This window comes from Notamacropus eugenii, chromosome 1 (assembly GCF_028372415.1).
Source record: "Notamacropus eugenii isolate mMacEug1 chromosome 1, mMacEug1.pri_v2, whole genome shotgun sequence".
Lineage (NCBI taxonomy): Eukaryota > Metazoa > Chordata > Mammalia > Diprotodontia > Macropodidae > Notamacropus > Notamacropus eugenii.
In genome coordinates, this window is record NC_092872.1 from 472,204,034 (window position 1) to 472,231,291 (window position 27,258).

Here is a 27,258-nt window from a genome sequence, read left to right on the forward strand (position 1 = left end):
TCATAAAGTCATTAACTTCCATCTGGTCCATTCTAACTTTTAAAGAACTATTTTCTGCAGTGAGATTTTGATCCTCCTTTTCCATTTGGCTAATTCTACTTTTCAAAGCATTCTACTTCTCATTGGTTTTTTGGACCTCTCTTTGCCATTTAGTTTAGTCTATTTTTTAAGTCTTTTTAAATATATATATATATATATATATATATATATATATTTAAATTTATTTATTTTTGAGTTTCAACATTTATTTCCACAAGACTTCAGGTTCCAAATTTTCTCCCTATTATCTCCTTTCCTCCCATCCCAAGACACCTTGTATTCTGATCATTCCTTCCCCCAGATGGCCCTCCATTCTGTCACATTCCTCCCTTCCCTTATCCCCCGTCTCCTCTATTTTCTTGTAGGGAAGGTTGATTTCTATACTCCATTACCTACATTTTTTATTTCCCAGTTACATGTAAAAAGAATTTTGAACATTTGTTTTACAATTTTGAGTTCAACTTCTTTCCCTTTCTCCCTCCACACCCATCCACACTGAAAAGGTAAGCAATTCAAAATAGGTTATCCATGTGTAGTTATGCAAAACACTCCCATAAAAGTCATGTTGTGAAAGACTAACTATATTTCCCTCCATTCTATCCTGCCCCCCATTTATTCTTTTCTCTCTTTTGATCCTGTCTCTCCCCAAGAGTTTTTACTTCAAATTTCTCCCTCCTCCCACTGCCTTCCCTTCCATCATCCCCTCACCTTGCTTATCCTCTTCTCCCCCACTTTCCTGTATTGTAAGATAGGTTTTCATATCAAAATGAGCGTGCATTTTATTCGTTCCTTTAGTTGAATATGATGAGAGTAAGCTTCATATTTTTTTCTCTCCTCTCCTCTTTTTCCCTCCACTGAAAAGTCTTTTGCTTGCCTCTTTTATGAGAGATAATTTGCCCCATTCCATTTCTCCCTTTCTCCTCCCAATATATTTCTCTCACCGCTTAATTTCCTTTTTTTGAACATGTGATCCCATCCTATTTCATTCACTCTGTGCTCTCTGTCTCTATGTGTGTGTGCATGTGTGTGTGTGAGTGTTGTGTGTGTTTGTGTGTGTAATTGTACCAACTACCCAAATACTGAAAAGTTTCAAGAGTTAAAATTATTTTATTTCCGTGTAGGAATGTAAACAGTTCAACTTTTGTAAGTCTCTTATGACTTCCCTTTGCTGTTTGCCTTTTCATGCTCCTCTTCATTCTTGTGTTTAAAAGTCAAATTTTCTTTTCAGCTCTGGTCTTTTCATCAAGATTGCTTGAAAGTCCTCTATTTCATTGAAAGACCATTTTTTCCCCTGAAGTATTATACTCAGTTTTGCTGGGTAGGTGATTCTTGGTTTTAGTCCTAGTTCCTTTGATTTCTGGAATATCCTATTCCACACCCACCCTTCGATCCCTTAATGTAGAAGCTGCTAGATTTTGTGTTATCCTGATTGTATTTCCACAATACTTGAATTGTTTCTTTCTAGCTGCTTGCAGTATTTTCTCCTTGACCTGGGAACTCTGGAATTTGGCCACAATGTTCCTAGGAGTTTCTCTTTTTGGATCTCTTTCAGGCGGTGATCTGTGGATTCCTTGAATACTTATTTTGCGCTCTGGTTCTAGAATATCAGGGCAGTTTTCCTTGATAATTTCATGAAAGATGATGTCTAGGCTCTTTTTTTGATCATGGCTTTCAGGTAGTCCCATAATTTTTAAATTGTCTCTCCTGGTTCTATTTTCCAGGTTAATTGTTTTTCCAATGAGATATTTCACATTATCTTCCATTTTTTCATTCTTTTGATTTTGTTTTATGATTTCTTGGTTTCTCATAAAGTCATCAGCCTCCATCTGTTCCATTCTAAGTTTGAAAGAACTATTTTCTTCAGTGAGCTTTTGAACCTCCTTTTCCATTTGGCTAATTCTGCTTTTGAAAACATTCTTCTGCTCATTGGCTTTTTGAACCTCTTTTGCCAATTGAGTTAGCCTATTTTTCAAGGTGTTTTTTCCTTCAGCATTTTTTTGGGTCTCCTTTATCAAGGTGTTGGCCTGATTTTCATGCTTTTCTTGCATCTCCCTCATTTCTCTTCCCAGTTTTTCCTCCACCTCTCTAACTTGATTTTCAAAATTCTTTTTCACCTCTTCCATGGACTAAGCCCATTGAATATTTATTTTGGATTTTTGGGAAACAGAGGCCTTGACTTCTATGTGTTTCCCTGATGGTAAGCATTATTCTTCCTCTTCTGAAAGGATGGGAGGAAACATCTGTTCACCAAGAAAGTAACCTATAGTCTTAATTTTTTTTCTCTTTTTTGAGCATTTTCCCAACCAGTTACTTGACTTTTGGGTCCTTTGTCAAGAGTAGGGTATACTTTGGGAATCTATGAGATCTTAGTTCCTCCAAGGTGGCATGATTAAGCATGTACTGGTCTGGATGCAGAGAGGGATTTTTATTTCCAGAATCTTAGCAATTGCCTCTCCACAGCCACCTAGCCTCCAGGTCCACCAAGTCAGCCCTGGGTGCTGATTTTCAGATAAGCTGGATGGGCCGGGCCACCATTCAGTGTGAGACAAAGACCAGCTTGGCCAAGTCCTCCACCCAGGGCTGAGGTAGGACTCAGCTCTTCAGCGCCCCCAGGGGTTTTTACACTCCAACAATGAGTGGTCTGTATGGGCTGCTGTGCACCCTCTGTGGGTGCCGCCTGCTGCTGGAGCTATGGGAAGGCCCTTCTCCCTTCCTGGCCAGCTGATAAACCCCCATCACTTCCTTTGGTGCCTGTGGATTGAGGGATCTGAGGCCCTGATGCTGTGATTGGAGATTCCTCCCTGAAGTGTCCTCCTCGCCACATGGTCAAGGCTGGGCTGGGCTCCACGCTCGGTTCTGAGAATGTGCAACTGATGTTTCTGTGGGCCTTTCAGGTCACCATGGACTGGAAATCTCCTCCACTCTACTGTTCTCCACTTCTGCTGCTCCAGAATTTGTTGATAGTCCCTCTCTACAGGAATTTTGTGTGCTGTGTGGGAAGACAGTATGTAAGTGTGTCTTTCTAGTCTGCCATCTTGGCCCCAGTGAGATATTTCACATGGTCTGCTATTTTTTCATTCCTTTGGTTTTGTCTTATAATTTCTTGATTTTTCCAACAGTTACTAACTTCCATCTGCTCCGTTCTAATCTTTAAAGAATGATTTTCTTCAGTGACTTTTTGGATGTCCTTTTGCATCTGGTCAATTCTGCTTTTTAAGACATTCTTTTTCTCAATGGTTTTTTGGATCTCTTTTGACATTTGGGTTAGTCTGTTTTTTAAAGTGTTATTTTCTTCACATTTTTGAGAGTTTCCTTTAGCAAGCAATTGACCTATTTTTCATGATTTTCTTACCTCACTCTCATTTCCCTTTCCAATTTATACTCTACTTCTATTCCTTGATTTTCAAAATCTTTTGTGAGCTCTTGCATGGGCAGAAACCAATTCATATTTTTCTTAGAGGCTTTGGCTGGAGGAGCTTTGACTTTGTTTTCTTCTCTTTGCATGATTTGGTCTTCCTTTTCACCAAAGTTTCTATAGACTGATTCTTTTTCTGGTTTTTGCTCATTTCCCCAGCCATTTATTTGACTTTTGAGCTCTCTGTCAAGGTAATTCTTTCTCTGCTTCCAGTGGAAGTGGGAGGTATACTGTCAGCTACTCAATTCTCCCACAATCTGTTGGCTTAGAGCTCCAAAAACAGTTGCTGTCTCTGCTCCTGCTGCTGCAGTGGCTGCTGCAGGTTCTTCTACCCCCTACCCTCCTCCACCACCCTGCGGCTGGGGCTAAATCACTCCTTTCTCCTACACTGTTTACATAGGCTTTTCTCACTGACCTTCCAAATTATCTTTGGTGTTTTGGGGTCCTGAAGTCTGGAAACCATCACAGGTGTGAGAGATTCAGACACCCAAGACTTGCTCAGGTCCTGTCTGTATCAGCCCTGCACTCTGCTCCCAGTATGGCATGATAGACACTTCCCAGCAACCTTCCAGGCTGTCTTGGACTGGAGATTTGCTTCACTCCATCATTCTGTCACTTCTGTAGCTCCAGAATTTCATTTTTTTATTGAATTATTTTATTTGTTTTCAGTGCTCAACAATCACTTCCATGTATCTTAGATTTTTTTTTCCTACTCCCTCCCTGAGATGGTGTGCAATCTTGTATAGATTCTATAGGTAGATTCCTATTAAATGTATGTTTCATAGAAGAATTAAAATGAATTGGAGAAAACATAAAACAAAACAAAACATAATATGAAAGAAAATGGTCTGTTTCTATCTGTGATCCAATTCCATAGTTCTTTCTCTGGATGTTGAATCATTTTTCCTCAAGATTTCATTGGAAAGTTTTTAAGTCCATGCATTTCAATGAAGTATTAACTCTACAATAAAAATTCCTTATACACTGTGGTCGTTGTTGTGTACAAAGTTTTCCTGGTTCTGCTCCTTTCACTCAGCATTAGTTCATGTAACTCTTTCCAGGCTTCTCTGAAGTCTTCCTGTTCATCATTTCACAATAGTATTCCATTACATTCATATACCACAACTTGTTCAGTCATTCCCCAATTGATGGGTATCCCCTCGATTTTCAATTTTTGGCCCCCACAAAGAGAGATGCTATAAATATTTTTGTACATATGGGACCCTTTTTAATTTCTATGATCTCTTTGGGATAGAGTCCCAGAAAAGATATTGCTGGGTCAAAGGTATGCACATTTTTGTGGCCCTTTGGGCATACTTCCAAATTGCTCTCCAGAATGGTTGGATCAGCTTACATCTCCACCAACAATGAATTAGTGTTCCAACCCTCTCACATGTTCTCCAACATTTATCATTTTCCTGTTTTGTCATGTTAGCCAATCTGATAGGTGTGATGTGGTACCCAGAATTTCTTTAGAGCCATTTTTTGCAAGTATTTGTCTGGACTTGCTGAGAGTGCTCTTGAAAGTCTGTGCTGTACTCAGCCATCTTGGCTCCCTCTCTAGATTAGTCTACTTTTAAAGGTGTTATTTTCCTTAGCATTTCTTTGGGTCTCCTTTAGCAAACTGTTGACTCAATTTTCATGACTTTCTTGCATTGCTTACATTTCTCTTCCCAATTTTTCCTCTACCTCTCTTTCTTGGTTTTCAAAATCATTTTTGAGTTCTTCCTTGACCCGAGACCATTCCATACTTTTTTTGAGGTTTTGGATGTAGAAGGCTTGACTTTGATGTTTTCCTGAGATGGTATATTTTACTCTTCCTCATCCAAAAGGATAGAAGTAAATACTTTTTTCTCAAGAAAGTAACCTTCTATAATCTTATTTTTTCCTTTTTTGGGGCATTTTCCCAGCCAGTTACTTGCCTTTTGAGTACTTTCTCAAGTGGAAGGTACACTACCCTAGGTTTCAGAGGTTTTGTCCATCTGTTCTCTGAGATATCTCTAGGGATCTGTAAGTTCTCATTTCCTCCAAGGTGGCACAATCAAAGGAAAGGAGTTTACTCTTCTCCTGACCTGCAGTCTCTTCTGTGAGCAACCACAAACACTCTTTTCTGCCATGGAACTGAGAGTAGGATTCCCCTCTCCACAGGTGTTATGCTTTCTGCCCAAGCCAGTGCTCCTACCTCCACTCAGGACTGAGACCAACATCAGCTGCTCGACTGCCCCAGGATCTTCATGCTGAGGGCTCCAAAAGTTGACACTGCTTAGGTAGTGACTTGTATTATCCTGGTTCTATTTCCACAATACTCGAATTGTTTCTTTCTAGGTGCTAGCAATATTTTTGCCTTGACCTGAGAACTCTAAAATTTGGTTACAAAATTCCTAGGGGTTTTGATTTTGGTATCTCTTTCAGGAGGTGATCGGTGGATTCTTTCATTTTCTATTTTACCTTCTGATTCCAGAATATCAAGATAATTTTCCTTGATAATTTCCTGATAGAAAATGTTAAGGCTGTTTTTTTTTAAATCATGGCTTTCAGGTTGCCCAGTAATTTTTGGATTATCTTTCCTGTATGCATTTTCCAGTGAAGTCATTTTTCCAGTGAGATATTTCACATAGTTTTCAATTTTTTTTCAAACTTTTGATTCTGTTTTACAATTTCTTGATTTCTCCTAATGTCATTAGCTTCCATTTGTTCCATTCTAATTTTGAAGGGATTAGTTTCTTCTGTAAGCTTTTGGATCTCTTTTTCCATTTGGCCCTTTCTGCTTTTTCTCATCATTGGCTTTTGGGGCCTCTTTTGCCATTTGACTTAGTCTAATTTTAAAAGTGTATTTTCTTCAACATTTTGAGGTCTCCTTTAACAAGTTGTTGAGTCATTTTTATGATTTTCTTACATCACTCTCATTTCTCTTCCTAATTTTTCCTCTTCTTCTCTTACTTGATTTTCAAAACACTTTTTGAGTTCTTCCATAGTCTATGACCAATTCATATTTTTCTTGGAGGCTTTAGATGCAAGGAGCTTTGACTTTGTGGTCTTCATTTGGTTGCATGTTTGGATCTTCCTTGTCACCACTGACATGAGAAAACACCTTTTCACCAAAGAAGTAAGAATCTATAGTCTGTTTCCCACCTCCTCTCCTGAGCTGTTACCTCATTTTCCCAGCCAATTACTTGAGTTTAGAGTTCATTGTTAAGTGAAAAGCTCCAGAAGCAGCCACTGCTTTGGCAGCAACTGCTCCTTCCCTGGGGCTTGGGCTTGGGATGGGGTGGGACCATGCTCCCTTTTCAGTCAGGTAAGAGAGCCTTCCCACTGAACTATGAAGCTGTTTTTGGTGTTTGTGGTTTCAGATATCTGGAAACTGTCATAGTCACCAGCAATTCAGTCCTCTCAGGCCTGCTCCAACTCCTTCTGTGCTGGGATGGCTCCTGTCAAACTGCACTCTACTGTAGCCCAGTGCAATAGACTTTTCTTGTTGAACTTTCAGATTGTCTTGTGCTGGACATTTGCTTCCGTCTATCATTTTGTGCTTTCTTCTTCTCTAGAATCTGTTTAGAGTCATTTTTATAGGTTTTTTGAAGGGCTTGGGGGTCAGAGCTATACCAGGTCCCTACTTCTTCTCTGCCATCTTGTCTCTGCCCCCTGAGATAGAAGACTTTCAAGCATTCTTAATGCTAACACCAAAACAAAATAGAAAATTTCACTTTTAAATACAAAGGTGATTGGCTGCTTACTCTACCATCTTGGCTCCTGGAAGCTCCTTCCATTCATAAAAATTTACATTTTTTGCAGGTCTCCAGAGAATCATAAAAAGGTAAACAGAGGGGAAAAAACAAAAACAAAAACTTGCTACTCAATTAGGGCAAACTGTTTACCTCCCTATAAGGGAAGATGATACCTGTTAATCTTGAGAACTGTGCAGCTATTATGATAAAAGGGATATATGTAGAGGGAACGGGCATAAAGTAAATGATGTCATGTCAAAAATATGATTTAAGTATGAGAAGGGAATGTAATAGGAGGTGTGGAAAGGGGGAAGCAGAAAATGGCAAATTATATCACAGGAAAAAGTACAAAAGTATAGTAGAGGGAAGGAGGGGAGGGAGATGAGCATTGTTTGAGAGGTACTCTCATCTGATTTGTTCAAAGGAGGGAACAATAATCTTAAGTAGATAAGCCTAACTAGCTCTATAGGTAGTAGGAGGGGAAGGGGGAAGAAAGGGGAGGGTGGCTAAAAGGGAGGAAAGAAGCAATAAGAGTAAAGGGAACTAAAAGGGAGGGGGGTCAAAAGAAGGAGGGGAAGGCTGCAGGAGGAGGGGGAGAAAAGTGAATACTATTGAGGAGGGGAAGGGAGACGGGAGAGCTAAAAGCACAAATGGTGGGAAAGAGGTTGGAGGGAAATACACAGATTGTAATCATAACTGTGAATGTGAATGGAATGAACTCTCCCATAAAACGGAGACGGATAGCAGAATGGATTAAAAGCCATAATCCAACAATATGCTGCTTACAAGAAACACATTTGAAACGGGGGGATACACATAGGATAAAGGTCAAAGGATGGAGCAGAATATATTGTGCTTCAGCTCATGTAAGAAAGGCAGGAGTAGCAATCCTAATCTCAGACAAAGCAAAAGCAGAAATAGATCTAATCAAAAGGGATAAGGATGGAAACTATATCCTGCTAAAAGGCACCATAGACAATGAAGCAATATCATTACTAAACATGTATGCTCCAAGTGGTATAGCATCCAGATTCTTAGAAGAGAGGGTGGGGGAGTTGAAGGAAGAAATTGATAGCAAAACTATACTAGTGGGTGACTTCAACCTACCCCTCTCCGAACTCGATAAATCCAACCTCAAAATAAACAAGAAAGAGGTTAAGGAGGTAAATAAAACTGTGGATAAGGTAGATATGATAGATCTTTGGAGAAAATTAAATGGGAATAGAAAGGAATATACTTTTTTCTCAGCGGTACATGGAACATTTACAAAAATTGACCATGTACTAGGACATAAAAATCTCACAATACAGTGCAGAAAGGTAGAGATAATCAATGCATCCTTTTCAGATCATAATGCATTAAAAATTACATGTAATAAAAGGCCATGGAAAGAGAAACCAAAAATCAATTGGAAACTAAATAATCTAATTCTAAAGAAGGGTTGGGTTAAAGAAGAAGTCATAGAAACAATCAACAATTTCATTCGAGAGAATGACAATAGTGAGACAACATACCAAAACTTATGGGATACTGCAAAAGCAGTTATTAGGGGAAGTTTTATATCTCTGAATGCTTACATAAATAAAATAGAGAAAGAGGAGATCAATGACTTAGGCTTGCAGTTGAAAAAGCTAGAAAAAGAACAAATTGAAAATCCCCAAGTAAATACCAAATTAGAAATACTGAAAACCAAAGGATAGATTAATAAAATTGAAATTAAGAAAACTATTGAATTAATAAATAAAACCAATAGTTGGTTTTATGAAAAAACTAATAAAATTGATAAACCTTTGGTCAATCTGATTAAAAAAAAGAAAGAAGAAAACCAAATTACTAATATTAAAAATGAAAGGGGTGAACTCACCTCCAATGAGGAGGAAATTAAAACAATAATTAGAAACTACTTTGCCCAACTTTATGCCCACAAATTTGATAATCTAAACGAGATGGATGAATATTTTAAAAAATACAAATTGCCCAGATTAACAGAAGAGGAAGTTGATTACTTAAACAACCCCATCTCAGAAAAAGAAATTGAACAAGCCATCAATGAACTCCGTAGGAAAAAATCTCCAGGGCCAGATGGATTCACAAGTGAATTCTATCAAACATTTAAAGAACAGTTAATTCCAATACTACATACACTATTCTTGAAAATTGGGGAAGAAGGAGTCCTCCCAAATTCTTTCTATGATACAAATATGGTTTTGATACCCAAACCAGGAAGAGACAAAACAGAGAAAGAAAATTATAGACCAATTTCCCTAATGAATATAGATGCAAAAATTTTAAATAAGATTCTAGCAAAACGAATACAGCATCTTATCACGAGATTAATACATTATGATCAGGTAGGATTCATACCAGGACTACAGGGCTGGTTCAATATTAGGAAAACTATTAGCATTATCGATCACATCAACAACAAAGCTAACAAAAACCACATGATTATCTCAATAGATGCAGAAAAAGCTTTTGAGAAAATACAACATCCATTCCTACTAAAAACATTGGAGAATGTAGGAATAAAGGGAACTTTCCATAAAATAATAAGCAGTATCTATCTAAAACCTTCAGCAAGCATTATATGCAATGGGGATAAGCTAGATGCATTCCCAATAAGATCAGGGGTGAAACAAGGTTGTCCATTATCACCACTATTATTTAATATGGTACTAGAAATGTTAGCTGTAGCAATTAGACAAGATAAAGATATTCAAAGAATTAAAATAGCCAAAGAAGAAACTAAGTTATCACTCTTTGCAGATGATATGATGATTTACCTAGAGAATCCCAGAGATTCAAGTAAAAAATTACTAGATTAATAAACAACTTTGGCAAAGTTGCAGGGTACAAAATAAACCCACACAAATCTTCTGCATTCCTATATATTAGCAACAAAGTCCAACAGCAAGAGATAGAAAGAGAAATCCCATTTAAAGTTAGGGTAGACAGTATAAAATACTTAGGAGTCTACCTGCCAAAACAAACCCAGGGATTATATGAACACAATTACAAGACACTTTTTGCACAAATAAAGTCAGATTTAAGTAAGTGGAAAAACATTAGTTGCTCATGGGTAGGCCGTGCTAATATAATAAAAATGACAATTCTACCCAAATTAATATACTTATTTAGTGCCATACCAATTAAACTATCAGACAATTACTTTCTAGAGCTGGACAAAATAATATCAAAATTCATTTGGAAAAACAAAAGGTCCAGAATATCAAAGGGACTAATGAAAAGAAATGCTTGGGAAGGTGGCCTAGCGCTACCAGACCTCAAACTGTGCTATAAAGCAGCAATTATCAAAACCACTTGGTATTGGCTAAGAAACAGAGAGGTAGACAAGTGGAATAGACTTGGCACTCAAGATGCAGTAGGCAAGGAATATAGCAACCTTCTGTTTGATAAACACAAGGACCCCAGCTTCTGGGATAAGAACTCATTGTTTGACAAAAATTGCTGGGAAAACTGGATAACAGTGTGGCGGAAATTAGGCATAGACCCATACCTGACACCGTACACAAGAATAAATGGGTACATGATTTAGGTATAAAGATTGATACCATGAATAAACTGGAGAAGCAAGGAATAGTGTATTTATCAGATCTATGGAGAAGGGAAGAATTCTTTACTAAAGGAGAGATAGAATGCATTATGAAATGCAAAATGGATAACTTTGATTACATTAAACTGAGAAGTTTTTGCACAACCAAACCCAATGCAACCAAAATCCGGAGGGATGTAGTAAATTGGGAAAGAATTTTTACAGCTAAGCTCGGGGATAAAGGCCTCATTTCTAGAATATATAGAGAACTGATCCAAATGTATAATCATACAAGTCATTCCCCAATTGATAAATGGTCAAAGGATATGAACAGGCAATTTTCAGAGGAAGAAATTAAAGCTATCTATAATCATATGAAAAAATGCTCTAAATCACTATTGGTTAGAGAGATGCAAATCAAAACAACTCTGAGGTACCACATCACACCTATAAGATTGGCAAACATGACAGAACAAGAAAATGATAAATGCTGGAGAGGATGTGGGAAAGTTGGAACACTAATTCATTGTTGGTGGAGCTGCGAGCGCATCCAACTATTCTGGAGAGCAATTTGGAACTATGCCCAAAGGGCTACAAAAATGTGCATACCCTTTGACCCAGCAATATTGCTACTAGGACTATATCCCCAAGAGATCATAAAAATGGGAAAGGGTCCCACATGTACAAAAATATTTATAGCAGCATTCTATGTAGTTGCCAAAAACTGGAAGTCAAGGGGATGTCCATCAATTGGGGAATGGCTGAATAAATTATGGTATATGAATGTAATGGAGTACTATTGTGCCATAAGAAATGATGAACAAGAAGACTTCAGAGAGGCCTGGAAGGACTTATATGACCTGATGCTGAGTGAAAGGAGCAGAACCAGGAGAACTTTATGCACAGCAACAACCACAGTGTGTGAGAGTTTTTTCTGGTAGACTTAGATTTTTGTAATAACACAAGAACTTCTTACCAAAAAAAAAAAAAAAATCCCAATGGAGGATCTCAAGGCAAAATGCCTGCCACACTCAGAGAGAGAAATATGGAAGTCACTCACATATTGTAGCAGATCATGTTTGTGTATGTGTATGTGTTTGTGTATCATGTTCTGATTTGTTATACGATTTCTTTCATTTATCTTAGTCTGACTACATAGCATGACTATAGTGAAAATATACTCAATAGGAAAGTATATGTAGAATCTATACAGAATTGTATGCAGTCGTGGGGAGGGAGGGGGGTAGTGGGGGGTAGGTGGGGGGGATAAAATCACAATTGTATGGCAGTGATTGTTAAACATTACAAAATAAAAAAAAAAGAAAAAAAATTTACATTTTTACACATTTACATTCTTACGCTCTTACAAATTTGCATTAAAAAATTTACAAACTCCAATGGCAGTAAACAAATGAAGTAAAATATTCTTTGAGAAATAAGTGAAGAAAACACTTTTATCTTTGTCACCGAAGTAAGATTTTCTAAGCTGGGTTAGATCAAGGAATTCATTTAGTCTATAAAATATCCTAAGAAACCACAAAACTAAGATAAGATATATTTTTTAAAATTATTAAAATAATAGTTGCCTCACATTTATCAATAAATAAAACAGCCTATGGTTCTTATTTTGTTTAGAAGGCTGACCAGTGGGTCACTTCTTGACCATTAAGTCATATGTCATTGACTCTGTACTGTCTCTTTCCCCTATTCAAGCTGTTGATAAGGGTCTAGCCATTTCATCTTTGTAACACCACTCAAATATGCCCCCTTCTCTTTTGCCAGCACTATGGTGTATGCTCATCAGACTAGAATATTCTAATACCCTGCTGGTGGGTCTACCTGCCTCAAGTCTCTCCCAACTCATCCTCCAATCATCTGCCTAAATGATTTTTCCCCCAAAAGCAAAGATCTGACCATGTACACCCTTCCCCTTCACCCTCACTCAACAAACTCCAGTGACTCCCTTGCACCACTAAGGTCAATGAAGAAGTTGGAGGGAGCATGATGGTCTTAGATATTGGGTTGTGGGGCTAGAACCCCAAAAGCAAACAAGGTCTGTTTTATTTCTAAGTCTGTCACTAACTCGTATGTGATGTCCTAATGATCCCTTCTTTCTTTGCACCTTAGCTTTCTTATTTATAAAATGAAGTTTTTAAATTAGATGGTCTCTAAGGTCACTGATCTTCAAGTTACAGAGTACTCAATATCAGCTTTAAACCTCCAATAACATAACCACTGTCTAGAACAGCTGGAAATAGTGTACTATACTGAGGTCAAGAAGTACAGTGGTAACTCAACAGAATGGTCCCATCAAAATGAAGACTTTTTTTTCTTTAGTCAACTAGTAGGGATTTGCTCGTCCTGGAGAAAGAAAAAAATGTGAGAATAAACAAAAAAAACACAATGTTCTCACAGTTGGAAGAATCCAGCCGAATTCATCACTGTTGAATCCCACAATATAGGGGATACGGTTGAACTGTTTTTCAGCGAGGAGTTCTTTGGCGTTTTGGGGGAAAAATATGCCATCCACAACTGTAGGAGGCAGTACAATTTTCTGAAAGGAAAAACAAAATTACAAACACTTTCTTATACTAACCCTAAGAGAATTAAACTTTGTGATATTTTCAATGACCTTCTGCTATGGACTATGGAGTGACACATCCTTTCCATCTACTAATGAAGTCAACAGAGACAAGAACCTGAAGTCCTATTCAGAACCACAAGGACATTTATAGGTACTGTCTTTATCTCACCAATGGATTATTTCTGAATCAATTACTTTTTCCTCTCTTCTAAATGATTTTGAAACAATGCACTAGATAACCAGTTAAGTACAGTTAATTCATCTAATATGGCTAAATGTGTATTACAATATGAGTCTGCAAAAAATAATCCCTGACTAAAGTTTGTCCTGGATGCATAGATGAAAAGAAGCAAATGGTTTCTCCATCTTTTAGAGACCATGTTTAAGTGCTACATTCTCTAAGGAACTTTCCCTGATTATTTTAATTTAGGGGTTCATACATTTTTGTGGCACAGACTCCTCAGAATGTTTCTAAATAAGGTTACAAAAGCAACCAATGTTGATGAAATATATCAATTTGTTGTATAGAAGTATATCAATTGCCAAAATGTTTTTTTAAATCCTGTTCATAGATGTAAGCTGAGGAACTCTTTCACTAGTTATATAGATCTCTTCATTCTATAAACACACATATACATACATACTTACATGTGTGTGAGTGTGTATTTAAACATTAAAAGACCCCACCAATTTCAGAGCTAAGAATGCAAAGTTTAAGTTAGCATTCCATAGTTATGAGACTATGGACAATTCACTTTCTATACCTCAGTCAATACATGTGTAAAGTGATAATGATACCTGTACTCTATATGTTATAGGATTATGTGGAAAACAAAAAAAAAATACTGGTTGTATTTGTATACCAACCTACATTAAATTACTTAAAATATTTTTCAGTTATTTTCAGTCTTGTATAACTCTTCATGACCCCATTTGCAGGTTTCTTGGCAAAGATACTGGAGAGACTTGCCATTTCTTTCTCCAACTCAATTTACAGATTAGGAAACTGAGGAAAATAAGATTAAGTGACTTGCCCAGATTCACACAGCTAGTGTCTCAGTCCAGTTTTGAACTCAAATCTTCTTCACTCTAGGCCCAGTGCTTTATCAACTGTGCCTTCTAATTATTTTAAATACGATAATCTTCTCACAAAACTAAGAATCTCAAAATCGTAAAAGTACATAGATGGCATCTAATCCAACCCATAACTGAAAGGGAATCCCTTCTATGACATTCCCAAAGAAGTGGGTATCCTTCACCCAAAGACTTTCAGTGAGGTGGAATGCTTAAACATTTTAGACAGCAAATTCTACTTTTGGGTAGCTCTAGTTCTTAAGAATGGTTAAAAGCTTAAATCAGGCTTTCTACAATGTTCATTCACTGTTCCTAGGTCTACACTTTGGGGCCAAAAGGAACAAATCTAATTTGCTCTGCTGCATGACAGAACACTTGAAGTAAACTACCATGCCCTTCTTAAGTCTTCTTTGCTTTATAAATCTCTTGATTCTTTACATGATCTTCATTTGACATAAATTAGAGGTTGGTCAGCATTCTAATTACTGTTGTCCAGCCAATTTTCTGCTTACTAAACTGTTTCTTAATAAACTGTTGCACTGAGAATTTGCTAGCATACTTTCACTGGGCTGGAATATAGAACTTCACTATTCAGTAGCCTCCTTGTTGTTAGAAGTCCAATTTTGTATTTGGTTTCTTTTGGAGAAAGATTGGTAAGAAGTAGATTTCAAAAGTCAGTGAAAGGATAGGTAGGACAATAATAAAAGTAATAATAACAGCCTACAACACCTCAAGGTTTGCAAAGCACTATATGTGTTGGCTGTTTTGAGCATCAGAACCCTCTGAGAAAAATCCTGTTATGATTCCCATTTTCTGGATGAGGAAACTGAGAAAGAAAAGTTTAGTGATTTCTCCATCATTACACAGATAGTAAATGTTTGATGTGAAATTTGAACTCAAATCTTCCTGACTCCAGTTTTAGTCAACTTACCCATGGTACCACCTATCTTCTTCTATGATCCCATGGACTAAAATTCTACAGCAAAGTCAGTGCAGGAAGGATGAGAACCTCTCAGGAATGAAATTGTGAAGATAGAAAGAAAAACAATTCCAATGAGTAAGAAAAATGGGAGCTGTCTTAAGTGACACAGGATACTCTTCAATCAGCTGAGACATTTTTCCCCCAAAAGGTATGTACAAGCAATGCATACAAAGCCTCCAAAGGGGGACAACCAGGATGGTGAAGGTTCCTGATTTCATGTCATATAAAATTTGTTGAAGGAGTTTGGAATCATTACCCTGAAAACTAAGGACTCAGGGGATTATGACAACTGTGCTCAAGTATGGAAGGCTGTCATGGAGAGTAGAGTTTGGATTTGTTTTCTTTGGCTATACTGTGTAGAAGCAGGAGCGATGTATAGAAATTACAAAGAAGAAAATATAGATTTTAGGATATGGAAATTTCTCTCAGCAGCCATACAGTACAAACCATGTGTGAAAGGAATTCCTATTATAATGTACCAAAAGTCATTGTAGCAGGATCTCCCCTCTGATAAGGAAGATCTCACTTTATCGATTTCTACTTTTGGTCTTTCTAATTATTAAATTTTGTGATTCTGTGAATACAACTATACAAATATACAGAAATTGTTCACCTAAAAATTACGCTAATACCCTTTATTGTATTTAGTCATAGCCATGTAATAGCTTCATTTTACAGATGAGGAATATATGACTGAAAAGCATTTTAAACTCTTTAATTCCTAGAGATGAAAGAGACCACAGAAATAGTTTGGTCTACCTCTCTTATTTAACAAATATTGATCAAGTATTTATTGTGCGCTAGCCATGGGTAATGCAAAGATAAAACCTAAGCAGTCCCTGTTTTCAAAGTTCTCGTTATTACCTATAAACTCAACATTTATATACCTCCTTCCCTTGGAGAGGAAGAAACTGAAACTTAGGAGGAAATGAGGTACTCTAGTCAGAACTTATAGCTTAATTTCTCATCACCACAGTCTTAATCTAGGTTTCTTTCCACTACACCATGCTTCTACTACTGCAAGACAGGTGCACACCATCACAGTATGGCAAGTAGGCTAAGAAGAGAGGGAATATATATACATATACACATACATATACATATATATATATACACACATGTATATATATATATATGTATATATATGTGCATGTATATATATATATATATATATGTATGTATATACATACATATGTGTGTATGTGTGTAAACCATGGTTGTTTGAATGGGGTAAGAATCTGGGAAGATTCAAAAGTCCAAACTTAGAAATAATGGGATTGAAGGGAAATTATTTTTTTTCTTTTGATTAGTACAAGGTGACTTATTGGAGCAGGTGGGATTTAAGGGATAATTTCAATTTAAAAGGCAATCTAGAGTCATCTACAAATATTGTAATGGGGACTAACACCTTTGTAATGATGGGAACTATGCACCTAGGGAGAAAGTTTATTATTACAAAATCGAGTAGAAAAACATTGGAATCTCAAGTGGACCAGTTAATCCCCTCAACATTTTTACTTAATATTTAACCCAAAGCAAAGAATGAGAGACCTTATCCTCATAGGGCATATAAGAGGTGGTTGGCATTAAAACTCATAGCCTTCCTTACCTGAAACCTTGGCAATATCTCTTACAACTTCTGAAATAACTTGTAAGACAGGTGTTTCTCTAGGAGGCTGCTCTTAAAGTGAAAAAGAACAACTTTGGTCTCTTGAAGAGGGCACTGTCATTAATGATTAATGTGGAGTATTAGCCTGGGAATGAGGCAGACTGTTCCTCAAGTCTATGGGACTGAATTGACTCCATTCAAATAGGGTTATCTTCCTTGTCTTTACCTAGAGCTTAAAGAAATAAAGACTCAAATAATTTAAAAAACAAACAAACAAGGATGTCTAACCTGTGTGGGGTCTCCCACGAAATCCATGCTGAAAAATTCCTGTGAAGACAGACCAAAGATGAGTGAGAAACAATTTCCAGAAAATGTTTATTTTGCTACTTTATCCAACTGTTTCGTACTTTGTCAAGATTAGATTCAGGTATGAAATACACAGTATTTCTTGTCCCTATGTTTCACTACAGTAGTAAAGTCAGGCTATGGGATCCATGAGGAGAATCACAAGGTCTCTTAGAATTCCAGCTTGGAGCAATTCCCTGAGAATTTAGAGCTCTTTGCTCACTGCACTCTGAAGCTCAGACACCATTGGGCCCCTGCCTAAGGGCCCTCTTCTGGACCCTCCTGACTTAAGAGTGATTATCAATAGTAACTGTTGCTGTTTCCCTCCCAGCCTCATGTCTTTATTTTTCTTTGCCTCATTAAAAGGGCCATGTGCTGGCTATTTCTTTAATAGGCCCATTCATTGAATGGGTGTTACCCCACCCTAAGTGAGTACCTGCATAGACCTTAACTTAAAGGGGCCAAAGTCTCCCAGTGTATCCTGGGTCATGTCTAGTCATCCTGATGAATATCTGGTCACTGGATTCAGATGGCTCTGGAGGAGTGGTGAGGCTGGTGACATTGCATGACCCTCCCTCACTAAACAAAGTCAAGTGCAAGTCATATCATGGCATGTCATGTCATGTCATGTCGTATCGTGTCATGTCACCCTTTCCCCAAGCTAAACCTCTGGAAGAAAAGCCAGAAGAGGCATGCATGCATACAACTAGGAAGAGGGGCACTTTGCCCCAGATTTTTGAATGTCTAATCTAACTTTGAAATTAATTTAGAAATAGCCACTTAGCATTTTGAACAATTCTGAAAAAGCTAGGCCCTTGTTCTGAATTTATAGAATGACTAGATTCCCCAAAACTTAACTACTAGTTCCTACTAAAGTGAGTGCATGAGTACAAAGCAATAAATCTAGGAGTTATACAAATAATTATTGGTCCAACAAACTACTTTGACTTCACTTATCTGGGTGCATCTAATCGTCAATTTGTTTGGGGCTTTAGTAGATCTCAATCATTATCCCAAGGCTATATTTTGTTTTGTACATTTTGACACTAACTTAACGTTTGATCAGATTGGCCTCATTGTGAAAGGTAGCTTACTCTCTAGGATAGCATATGCTATCAAGCTCCCTTTCTGGCAAAGCAACAACACATATATCAAGTTGTCTGCAGTTCCAGGGAACACCTCCTCACCATGCCAACACTTGCATACACACACCTTGTTCTCTATAAGAATAGCTTTCCAGAAATACTGATTGTATGGTATCCTGATATGAGGAAGGACATTGTGTGGGATGGCTCAGGTCCCTACATAAATCAATTACTCAGAGGCCTCTCAAAGTGATGACAGAAAAGTGATTTATTCGATTCTCGAGAAGCGGGGCTCACCTGTAGGAGTAGGAAAGCCGAAGACAAAGAACAGGACAGTGATTTATATAGACCCTAACGCAAGTCCCTCCTCCCCCCACTGACCATTATCCTCATTAGCTGAGAATATGGTCTTACATTTTAGACACGAAATCTAACCAATCCCTTTCGAAATGAAGACATTGAGGAATTATGTAAGTTTTGTCCAATCATTGAGACCCTAATACACTACACAGTTTTATGTCCTTATATGGAACTATTCTATTCTAAAAATATTGTAACCTTGAGCCTTTAGGCCTTACCTCACCCCTGGGAGAAAAATTACAATCTGAGGAGTCTTCACTAAGTCTGTCCCACTCAGATATCAAGAACTCTTCTGGTCAAGCCCCTTGTGTGCTGAGAGGTGAATATCAGAAAAGAAATCTGAAAAATTCATTACTGTATCATTACATGGGTAATTTTCTAATTAAACAAGGTGGGCTGGGGAGACCTTTATGAAAGGCAGACATCTAAGTAAGATAGGGAAATCAAGCCTTTTCTACAAGACACTAAAGAGATTGTTTTATATATATATATATATACATATATGTATATATATATATATACATATACATATATGTATATATATACATATATATGTATATATATGTATATGTATATGTATGTATATATATATGTATATGTATATGTATGTATGTATATATATATATATCTTTTAGGACCAGAGAAACAGCTGAGTAGCACTGGGTTATAGTATCAGGAGTGGGGAACCTGCAGCCTTCAGGTCACATGTGACCTTCTAAACCCTTAAATCTGACCTTTTGATTTAATCCTAATTTTACATAACAAGTTTCATTCCCCACCCCCGGCTTTATTTCCTGTGTATAAGGGTGAACTTTTCCCTGGCTTTCTCACAAGTATCAACCGTTTTTCCTCATACCATCCCCCCCCTCCCCACCCCCCGCCCCAGCCAAAATCAAGGCACTCTCCAGGGCTATTCAAGGGAGCATTTTGTCACACCTGAAACCAGGTACACAAATTGCCTGTTGTCTTTCTGGTGAAAATAAATGTCCTTTCCCAACTCACTGATCAGTAGTTCTGCAGGTTAATATTTCTCACCCATGGCAATTCATCCAAGCTGCCTAGGAAAAAAAGTGTCTGAAGAGATCATGTAAAATAACTGTTATTAAAGAGATAAAACTCTGAGGTCACCTACCATCTTTTCAGCCGTGTTCAGGATCTCTTCTTCTGTCTTCTGCCGCATACAGTGAACCAAGCTGGCTGAAGTGGTTGGTTTACACCCAGCAAAGTTTGCAATTTTCTGTAACAAAATTTAACATGGGCAACCTTATATTCCTGGAATTGTGACATGCTACATTTGGAAAAATTTCAAAATGCAAGCCAGAGGAGGGAAATTCCAAAAGCCTTACACCTCCCTGTGTGATTTGTGATCACAGATACAGATTAGTTTCATTACATGCTGTAGCAACACACCTGAAGATCTCAACTATTGGGGTAAGAATTTACTATTTGACCAAATTATTGTAAAAAGTAGACAGTAGTATGGCAGATTCTTGGCTTAGATCAGTCCCTCATATGATATACCAAGATGGGTTCTAAATGGATTCATGACCAACATATAAAAGGCCATATAATAAGCATGTTAGAGGACAAGGAAGAAATTGCCTTTTTAGATCAATGAATAGGGAAAGAGTTCATGATCAAACAATGAATAGAGAGAATCCCAGAAGATAAACAAAGAATTTTGATTATATATTTTTTTGAAAAATAAAACAAATACAAACCCAGTTCAGTTAAGATTAAAAGAGAAACAATAAAGTAAAGTAGTAAAGCCTACATTTCTAAGATATAGCAGGAACTGACTCAAATTTGTAAGAATGCATATCATTCTACAATAGAAAAATTATTAAATATATGAAAAGTTGGTGAAAAAATCTAAGCTACTTAAAAGTCATTTAAAAAGGTTTGAGATCAATAATTAGAAAAAAATGAAAACATCTTCAATGTTATCCATCAGATGGGAGAAACTGACAAATAAAGGAAAATTACAGAAATTGAAAGAGTTTCAGGGAAAGGATAATAATACAAGTGATGGAGCTCTAAAGTGGTCTAGATATTTAGAAATGAATTTGAAACTATTGCTAAAATATTACTAAACTAGACATACTCTTTGACCTAGAGGCAACTCTTTGGTACCTATATTCCCAAAGTGATCAAAATAAAAAGGAAAACATGCTATATGCACAAAAAAAAGAAGAGCTTTTGGTGAAGTCAAACAAGTAGGGACTAGTAGGCAAATTATGGTATACAAATATAATGGAACATTGTTGTTCTCAAGGAAATGATGAAGAGGATGATCTCAGAGAAATCTAGGAAGACTTATATGAACTGAACACAAACTGAGATGAAGAGAACAATTTGTATAGTACAACAGAACCTTAAAAACAAACAATTTTGAAGACTTTAAGAATTCAGATCAACAAAATGATTAATCATTATTCTAAAGGATTGTCATTTAAGAATGTAGCCTACTCATGAGAGAGACATGATGGACTAATATGAAGAAGAAGAAAAACATTCTTTAATTTAGCTATGCTTGGAATGTTTGCTTGATTACCTGTATTTATTATAAAACTTTTGGTGTGTTTTTTCTTTTCTAGCAGGGAAGGGAATTGGAAGAAAAAACATAGTATTTTTGCTAATTTAAAAAAATAATTAACAAAGATCTTCCTTGTATGACTTAGATAATTCTTTTTGTAGAGATTCTATTTTTACCTCTGTAAAACAAGAGGGCATCCCTAAATCATTTCTAGTATTCCTTATAGCTCTAACTCATATGAGTCTATAAGAGGAGACAAATTTTTGGAGAGTCATACAATGTCAAAAACCAGCCTCAGCTGTTGATTTGATGTTAGAAACGAATAGGCTTTCCATAATGGCAACTCCACTCTGTGAAATGGCTCAGTGGAAGAGGTTTGTTGTCAAAGGAGAAAGAACCTGAGGGAGAAAAAAGGAAAGAGGAAATGAGACTATGATTTAGTATCAGAACTATAACTTGAGTAACAAAATTGTAGCTTTACCTTGGGATATTGGGAGGATGCTGACAATACTCTTTCACCAACATAAAAACCAATTCTTAGCATCCTGCTACAAAAAAAAAAAAAAATCATTAGTTAAAATTGAGACAGTGGGACCAGTTGTGGTATGGATTAGGAAAGTTGAGTTTTAAGTCTCATCACTGACACATACTGGCTATGTAAACTTGGACAACTGACAACTTATGAGAATCTCTATTGTTGATTTGCTTTAAAGAGTGAGTTTTCTCAGCAGGAATTTCCTGAACTATTGAAATCACATGGGCATTTTTCCAAAGAGTTAGAACTGGAGGGCATCAAAAAGCAAAATTGCTCCTCTTGGCCAACCTTCCTCAACTGGGTTGCTCTCTATTTCAGGTCTCTAGGGCTTCCCTGCCCCACTCAATGCAGGCTTTCCTAGGAGTAGACTGTTAATGACATCTGTAGCTGTTATTTCTTTCCTGTGGTATACAATCACCTTAAAGGCAAAAATGTTTTATATGTCTTTATATTCCTAGCATCTAGCGCTAGCGCACACACACACACGCACACTATCTCTTTGTCTGTCTCTGTTTCTGACTCTGTCTCTCTGTCCTTCATTAATCTTAAATTTTGATTTTGGGGCATTTTTCTAGTTGTTTGCCCTTGATGATAAAATGGCTATTTATAACATTGTTCAGGATCAGTTCGGTGGGTCAAGGTAGATGCACCTATGCTCAAAAAAAATACTGTCACTACTCTGCTCCTAAAAAATGCCTATTCCCTTCAGCTTTAGTTTCTGTTTTCCATTTTGCATTATTTCATAACTGGCTTTCAAGATTTTTTTGTATTCCTCATATTTGTATTGATGTTTTTATAGATTCTGTCAATTTGTATTTATAAAGGAGCATGTTTGCTTCCTGGAACCAACCCAAGTACTTTGAAGGGAGGTTTGATTTTATTTTTGTCTTTGTATCACTGGCACTTACCACAGTATTTGATAAATAGTAAGCCCTCCATAAAATCTGGTTGTTTTACTAACTGATTTTATAAATCTACCTACTGCATTTGACCTTTCCTTTATAGCTGGATATTTAGGAACTTTCATGTTGCTATGGAAAACTTGGAACAAACTGATTGTTTTGCTTCTTTTTTATAACACTTTAAGGGAAATATTCATAATGGTGTATTTACAGTTAAAAAGATAGGAAATTGGCTGAAAAACTATGTCACAGGAATGTCAGAGAATGTTGTTTTTTTAATGAGAAATGAGGAGTAAATGAAGAATTCAAAGAAATATGGAAATATATGTTTGAGTTAACAAACTATGCAATTAACAGGACCTAGAGATCAATATTAACAATGACTCTAACAATGTAAATGAGATAACAAAAACAAAACTGATTTCTTTTTTGGTTTGGTTTGGTTTTTAGGTCTTGAGACCATACTTTCTTTACCCATAGACAAGACTTGTCCTCCTCCTCCACAATAATGTTCTGTAAGTGATACACACATTCAGGCAGACACACACACACACACACACACACACACACACACTCACAAACCACTGTGGGTTATGCAGTTTGTGACATGGAGTATCCCCAGCAGTGGCTTCTCAGAATTACTCATCCCTACTGATAGTTTAAGCAAAATTCTAATAATCATGGGCAGCTGCTGGTCAAACAAGGGAAATCTGAGCATCTCTTAACATGGCATATAATGACAACACAGAGGTAACCATCTCACAGTAGCATATGTGGAAACAATTATTAATCAGGCCCAAAACAAAACTGTTAGAGATAGAGGTTTCTAGGGAGCAAGATGGCCAATGTGAAGGCCAGTAGACTAGAAATAAGTAGAAATCATAATCAGGTGCCATACTACAATCATCTGTTTTTAAGATTTAGCCTAATTTAGTTCTCTGCCTTTGTGAAATAGTAATTGAATTATCTACTTATCATTTGCAAGGGAAGTAGAATTCTGTCTCAAGCTGGCCACAATACATTCTTTATGAAAAACAGAGCTTGGCAGGCAGAAAAATGAACAAGAATTCAGGGGGACAGGGGAACTAAGGCACATTTATATTAAGTCCATTTATGACAGCCCATATTGCTGGCTGCTGAACAAGGTCTTTTGATGCAAGAAGAAATGTCTTAAATAAACACACAAAAGTAGCCCAGTTGCTTTTGTCATAGAATCACAGCATTAGTAAGGGCCATAAAGGTCATCTAGTCATGCATTCTCCACATAAATCATGAATTCTGCTCACTATTGTAAGACTTTTCATAAGTGGTTATCCAGCTAGTAATTAAATACTGCAGATACATGGAGCTATCTAAATGGCAAGGCTGCCCTTCTCATGAGTAGAAATTTATCAGGATTCATTGGTAGGGAAACTACCCTCTATTTCAAATTGGCAGCTCCCATTCTTAACCTTTCTTAAGATGATGAAACATTGCTTCTTCCTCATGTGTGAAGTAGGGAACACTTTGCTCTCTTTCCAAGTTTGCCCAGAGTTGACCTTGTGTCAAGAGAAAAGAAGGAGGTTTGGGGTGTCAGGGGCCACAAAACTTTTTATCTACTTACATGGGAATGCAATGGTTCAGTAAAAGACTTTCTAAGTGTTCATTGTGATGATGCTCTAAGTCACTTCGTAGAGTTGCAGTGAGAGGGCAAAGTGGTGTAGTGGGAGTACTGGATTTGGGGTCATGGAGACTCATCTTTCTCAATTCAAATCTGGTCACAGACACTTATGAGTTGTGAGACCCAGGGCAAGTCACTTAACTCTGATTGCCTCATCAGTAAAATGAGCTGGTGAAGGAAATGGCAAACTATTCCATTATCTTTGACAAATAAAACACCAAATGGAGTCATAAAGAGTCTGACAGAATTAAAAATAACAGAGCAATAAAAGGTTTCTGGGAGAAGAAAGAACATTGGGTTTGGAATATGAAAATAGAAGTATGAATCTCAGCTCAGATTCTTCATAAATATGTGATTTTAAACAAGTCACTTTATCACACAGAAGTTTAGTTTTCTCATCTGTTTAAATATGAATGATAATTCTTTGATTACCTAACTCACAGAGTAGCTATGAGGAAAGCGATTTTACTTACTTTTAAAATTTGAATTGCTATGGTTATTAAAGAAGAAACAATACATTAAAAAACTGAATCAAATCTTGAGTCTCACAGACCTTTACTATCAAATTTCTACAGTTAATCTTGGGGCATGGTAAGCTCCACTTTCTCATGGTCTCTACATTATTACCTTATAAGTCAAGAAATTCACTGCCTAGAATCACATGTGGTCTTGTGGAAGTGCCAAAGCAGCAAGCAGTCAATACCAACAACATCTGCATGTGACTGGGACTCCCACTCTGTGCTAACAGATGTTGGAAGAGTCCTGAATTCAAGCAGAGAATCCTGAAAACTTACCAGTGCTGAAACACTGATACTTCCTGCTGACACACTCAAGATGGTCACCAAATTAGGGTCTCCTCCAAAGTTGACAATGTTCTTCTGGACCCAGTGGAGTGCAGCCACTTGGTCTAAGTAACCCCAGTTCCCTCGGGCATGTTCATCTCCAGTGCTGCAAGGAAGAAAAGAGGAGGAAGATGGATGGTTAGAAAAGAAGTAACTATTGGTAAAACAATAGCAAGGAAGGAAGGGGAGAAAGTATGATATAGTGAGAAGATTAACTAATAGGAGATACCCAGATTAAATATGGCCCGAAGGACACAATTTATGACTCGAAGTCATTTAATATTTCTTGTCTAGTTTCCTAATTTATAAAATGGAAATGTGGTTGTTGTTAGACTTGAACCTTATAAGAGATATAAAACATAACAATTACTTTAGGAACGAGTAGTGTTATGGGAAATTTTGAATATTGTGGTTTCCCACTTCTAGTGTGTGGTCAACTTTTGTTATTGTTCAGTCATTTTTCAGTCATCTCTGACTTGCTATGACCTCATTTCTAATTTTCTTAGCAAAGATATTGAAACATTTTTGCATTTCCTTCTCTAGCTCATTTTCACGGATGAGGAAATTGAGCAAACAGGGTTAAGTGAATAGCCAATGTTCGCACAGCTATTACATGTCTGAAAACAGATTTGAACTCAGGAAGATAAGTCTTCCTGATTTCAGACCAAGAATTCTAAAAACATTGCCACCTAGATACTGGTCAACTTACCACCTAAATACTGTTAAGTTTATGTGTGGGTCATTTTTCCTCCTTTAGATATATTTTGATGAGGATAGGGATCAAGTCTTCCAATTTTCTTCTGTTACCTTCATGAACCTAGTAAGCCCTCAGGCAGCTTGATCAGTATTATTGATCTCCATCCCCAGTAGGCTTTGGATGAAATCTCTATTCCTTTGGTACCCATCTTCTTGCTGTCCTCACTGATGCCATGCTAGTCCCTTTGTTTTTTCATGTTCTTTTCCTCACTAGCATGTTTTTGCATCCTGTCTGACCATCCAAATGGCTCAGTTTCACACCTATCTCCTATAGAAAGTTTGAATTTGACCTATCCAACTGTAATTGCTTCCTCTCCTGAACTACAACAGCCAGGAATCCTTAGTACCTGTTACCTTCATTTCGTATTGGGGAAGAGGGGGATCGAGCCTTATCAACACTAAACTTAAGGAGACAGCATTTTTGTATGGGAAATAGGTTAATAAAAGAGGATCAATTTCCATCTCTATCTCCACCCCTCCCCCCCAGAAGATGTGTATGTGTATAGTAAAGGAAGAAGTGTGTCTCAATAGCTTCACTTAGCTTTGTATTTTGATCTAACCTCATTTGTATGTCTCTTTTCCAATCAATCAGGATTTTAAGAGACATTGGGACTTTATCTGCCCTAACTTTATATACTTTCTTTGGCACTATTTTGGGTAGAGTTTTTGAAATGTCCCCAGTCTTGGACATAAGAGGAGTTAAAAGGAAGTTGTTAACTTACCCACGTATTGTTTAGGATTATAGACTATAAATCTGCCCCTCCTCCTCCCCCCAAAAAAGGACAGTAGACTCTGTGATCCAGAAAGAGCAAATCAATGTTAGCCTGGGCACTTTCTGCTGGATTTTGTTGGTAGCCTGGCTTGGTGTGTTGCCTCATAGACTCATCATCTATGCAGTTAATGAAGTTAAACCTACACTTGTAAGAGAGGGATTTGCTAGGTATTGCATGATGGTCGATAAGACTAAAGAATCTAGCAGATGGCAATGAAAAGTTAAACTCCATCATATGGTATCAGTGTATAGCTGAGCAACCAGAAAATGAGTGGCATCCAGAAGAGACAATGCAACATTTGGTAGCGATTTGATATGCAGTCAGTCAACAAATATTTTAAGTTGCTTACTATATATTAATTGCTTAAAATACAAGGACAAGATCTAAGTAATCCTTGTCCTCAAAGGGATTACATTTTTTTATAAGAAAGAGTATGTGAAGAAAGAATTAATTATAAAATGTATGCAAAGCAAATAACTACAA

The 27,258-nt window shown here is 37.0% G+C and overlaps 1 protein-coding gene across 1 annotated transcript in view; it reads right to left on the bottom strand.

Moving 5' to 3' along the window:
- LOC140519348 (liver carboxylesterase 1-like) overlaps window positions 1–27,258 on the bottom strand; it is a 63,640-nt gene that overhangs the window by 9,877 nt on the left and 26,505 nt on the right. Inside the window, 5 exon segments of the mRNA XM_072632253.1 lie at window positions 13,146–13,286; window positions 17,270–17,308; window positions 19,904–20,008; window positions 21,601–21,705; window positions 25,199–25,352. Coding sequence (XP_072488354.1) covers window positions 13,146–13,286; window positions 17,270–17,308; window positions 19,904–20,008; window positions 21,601–21,705; window positions 25,199–25,352 — 544 coding nt within the window.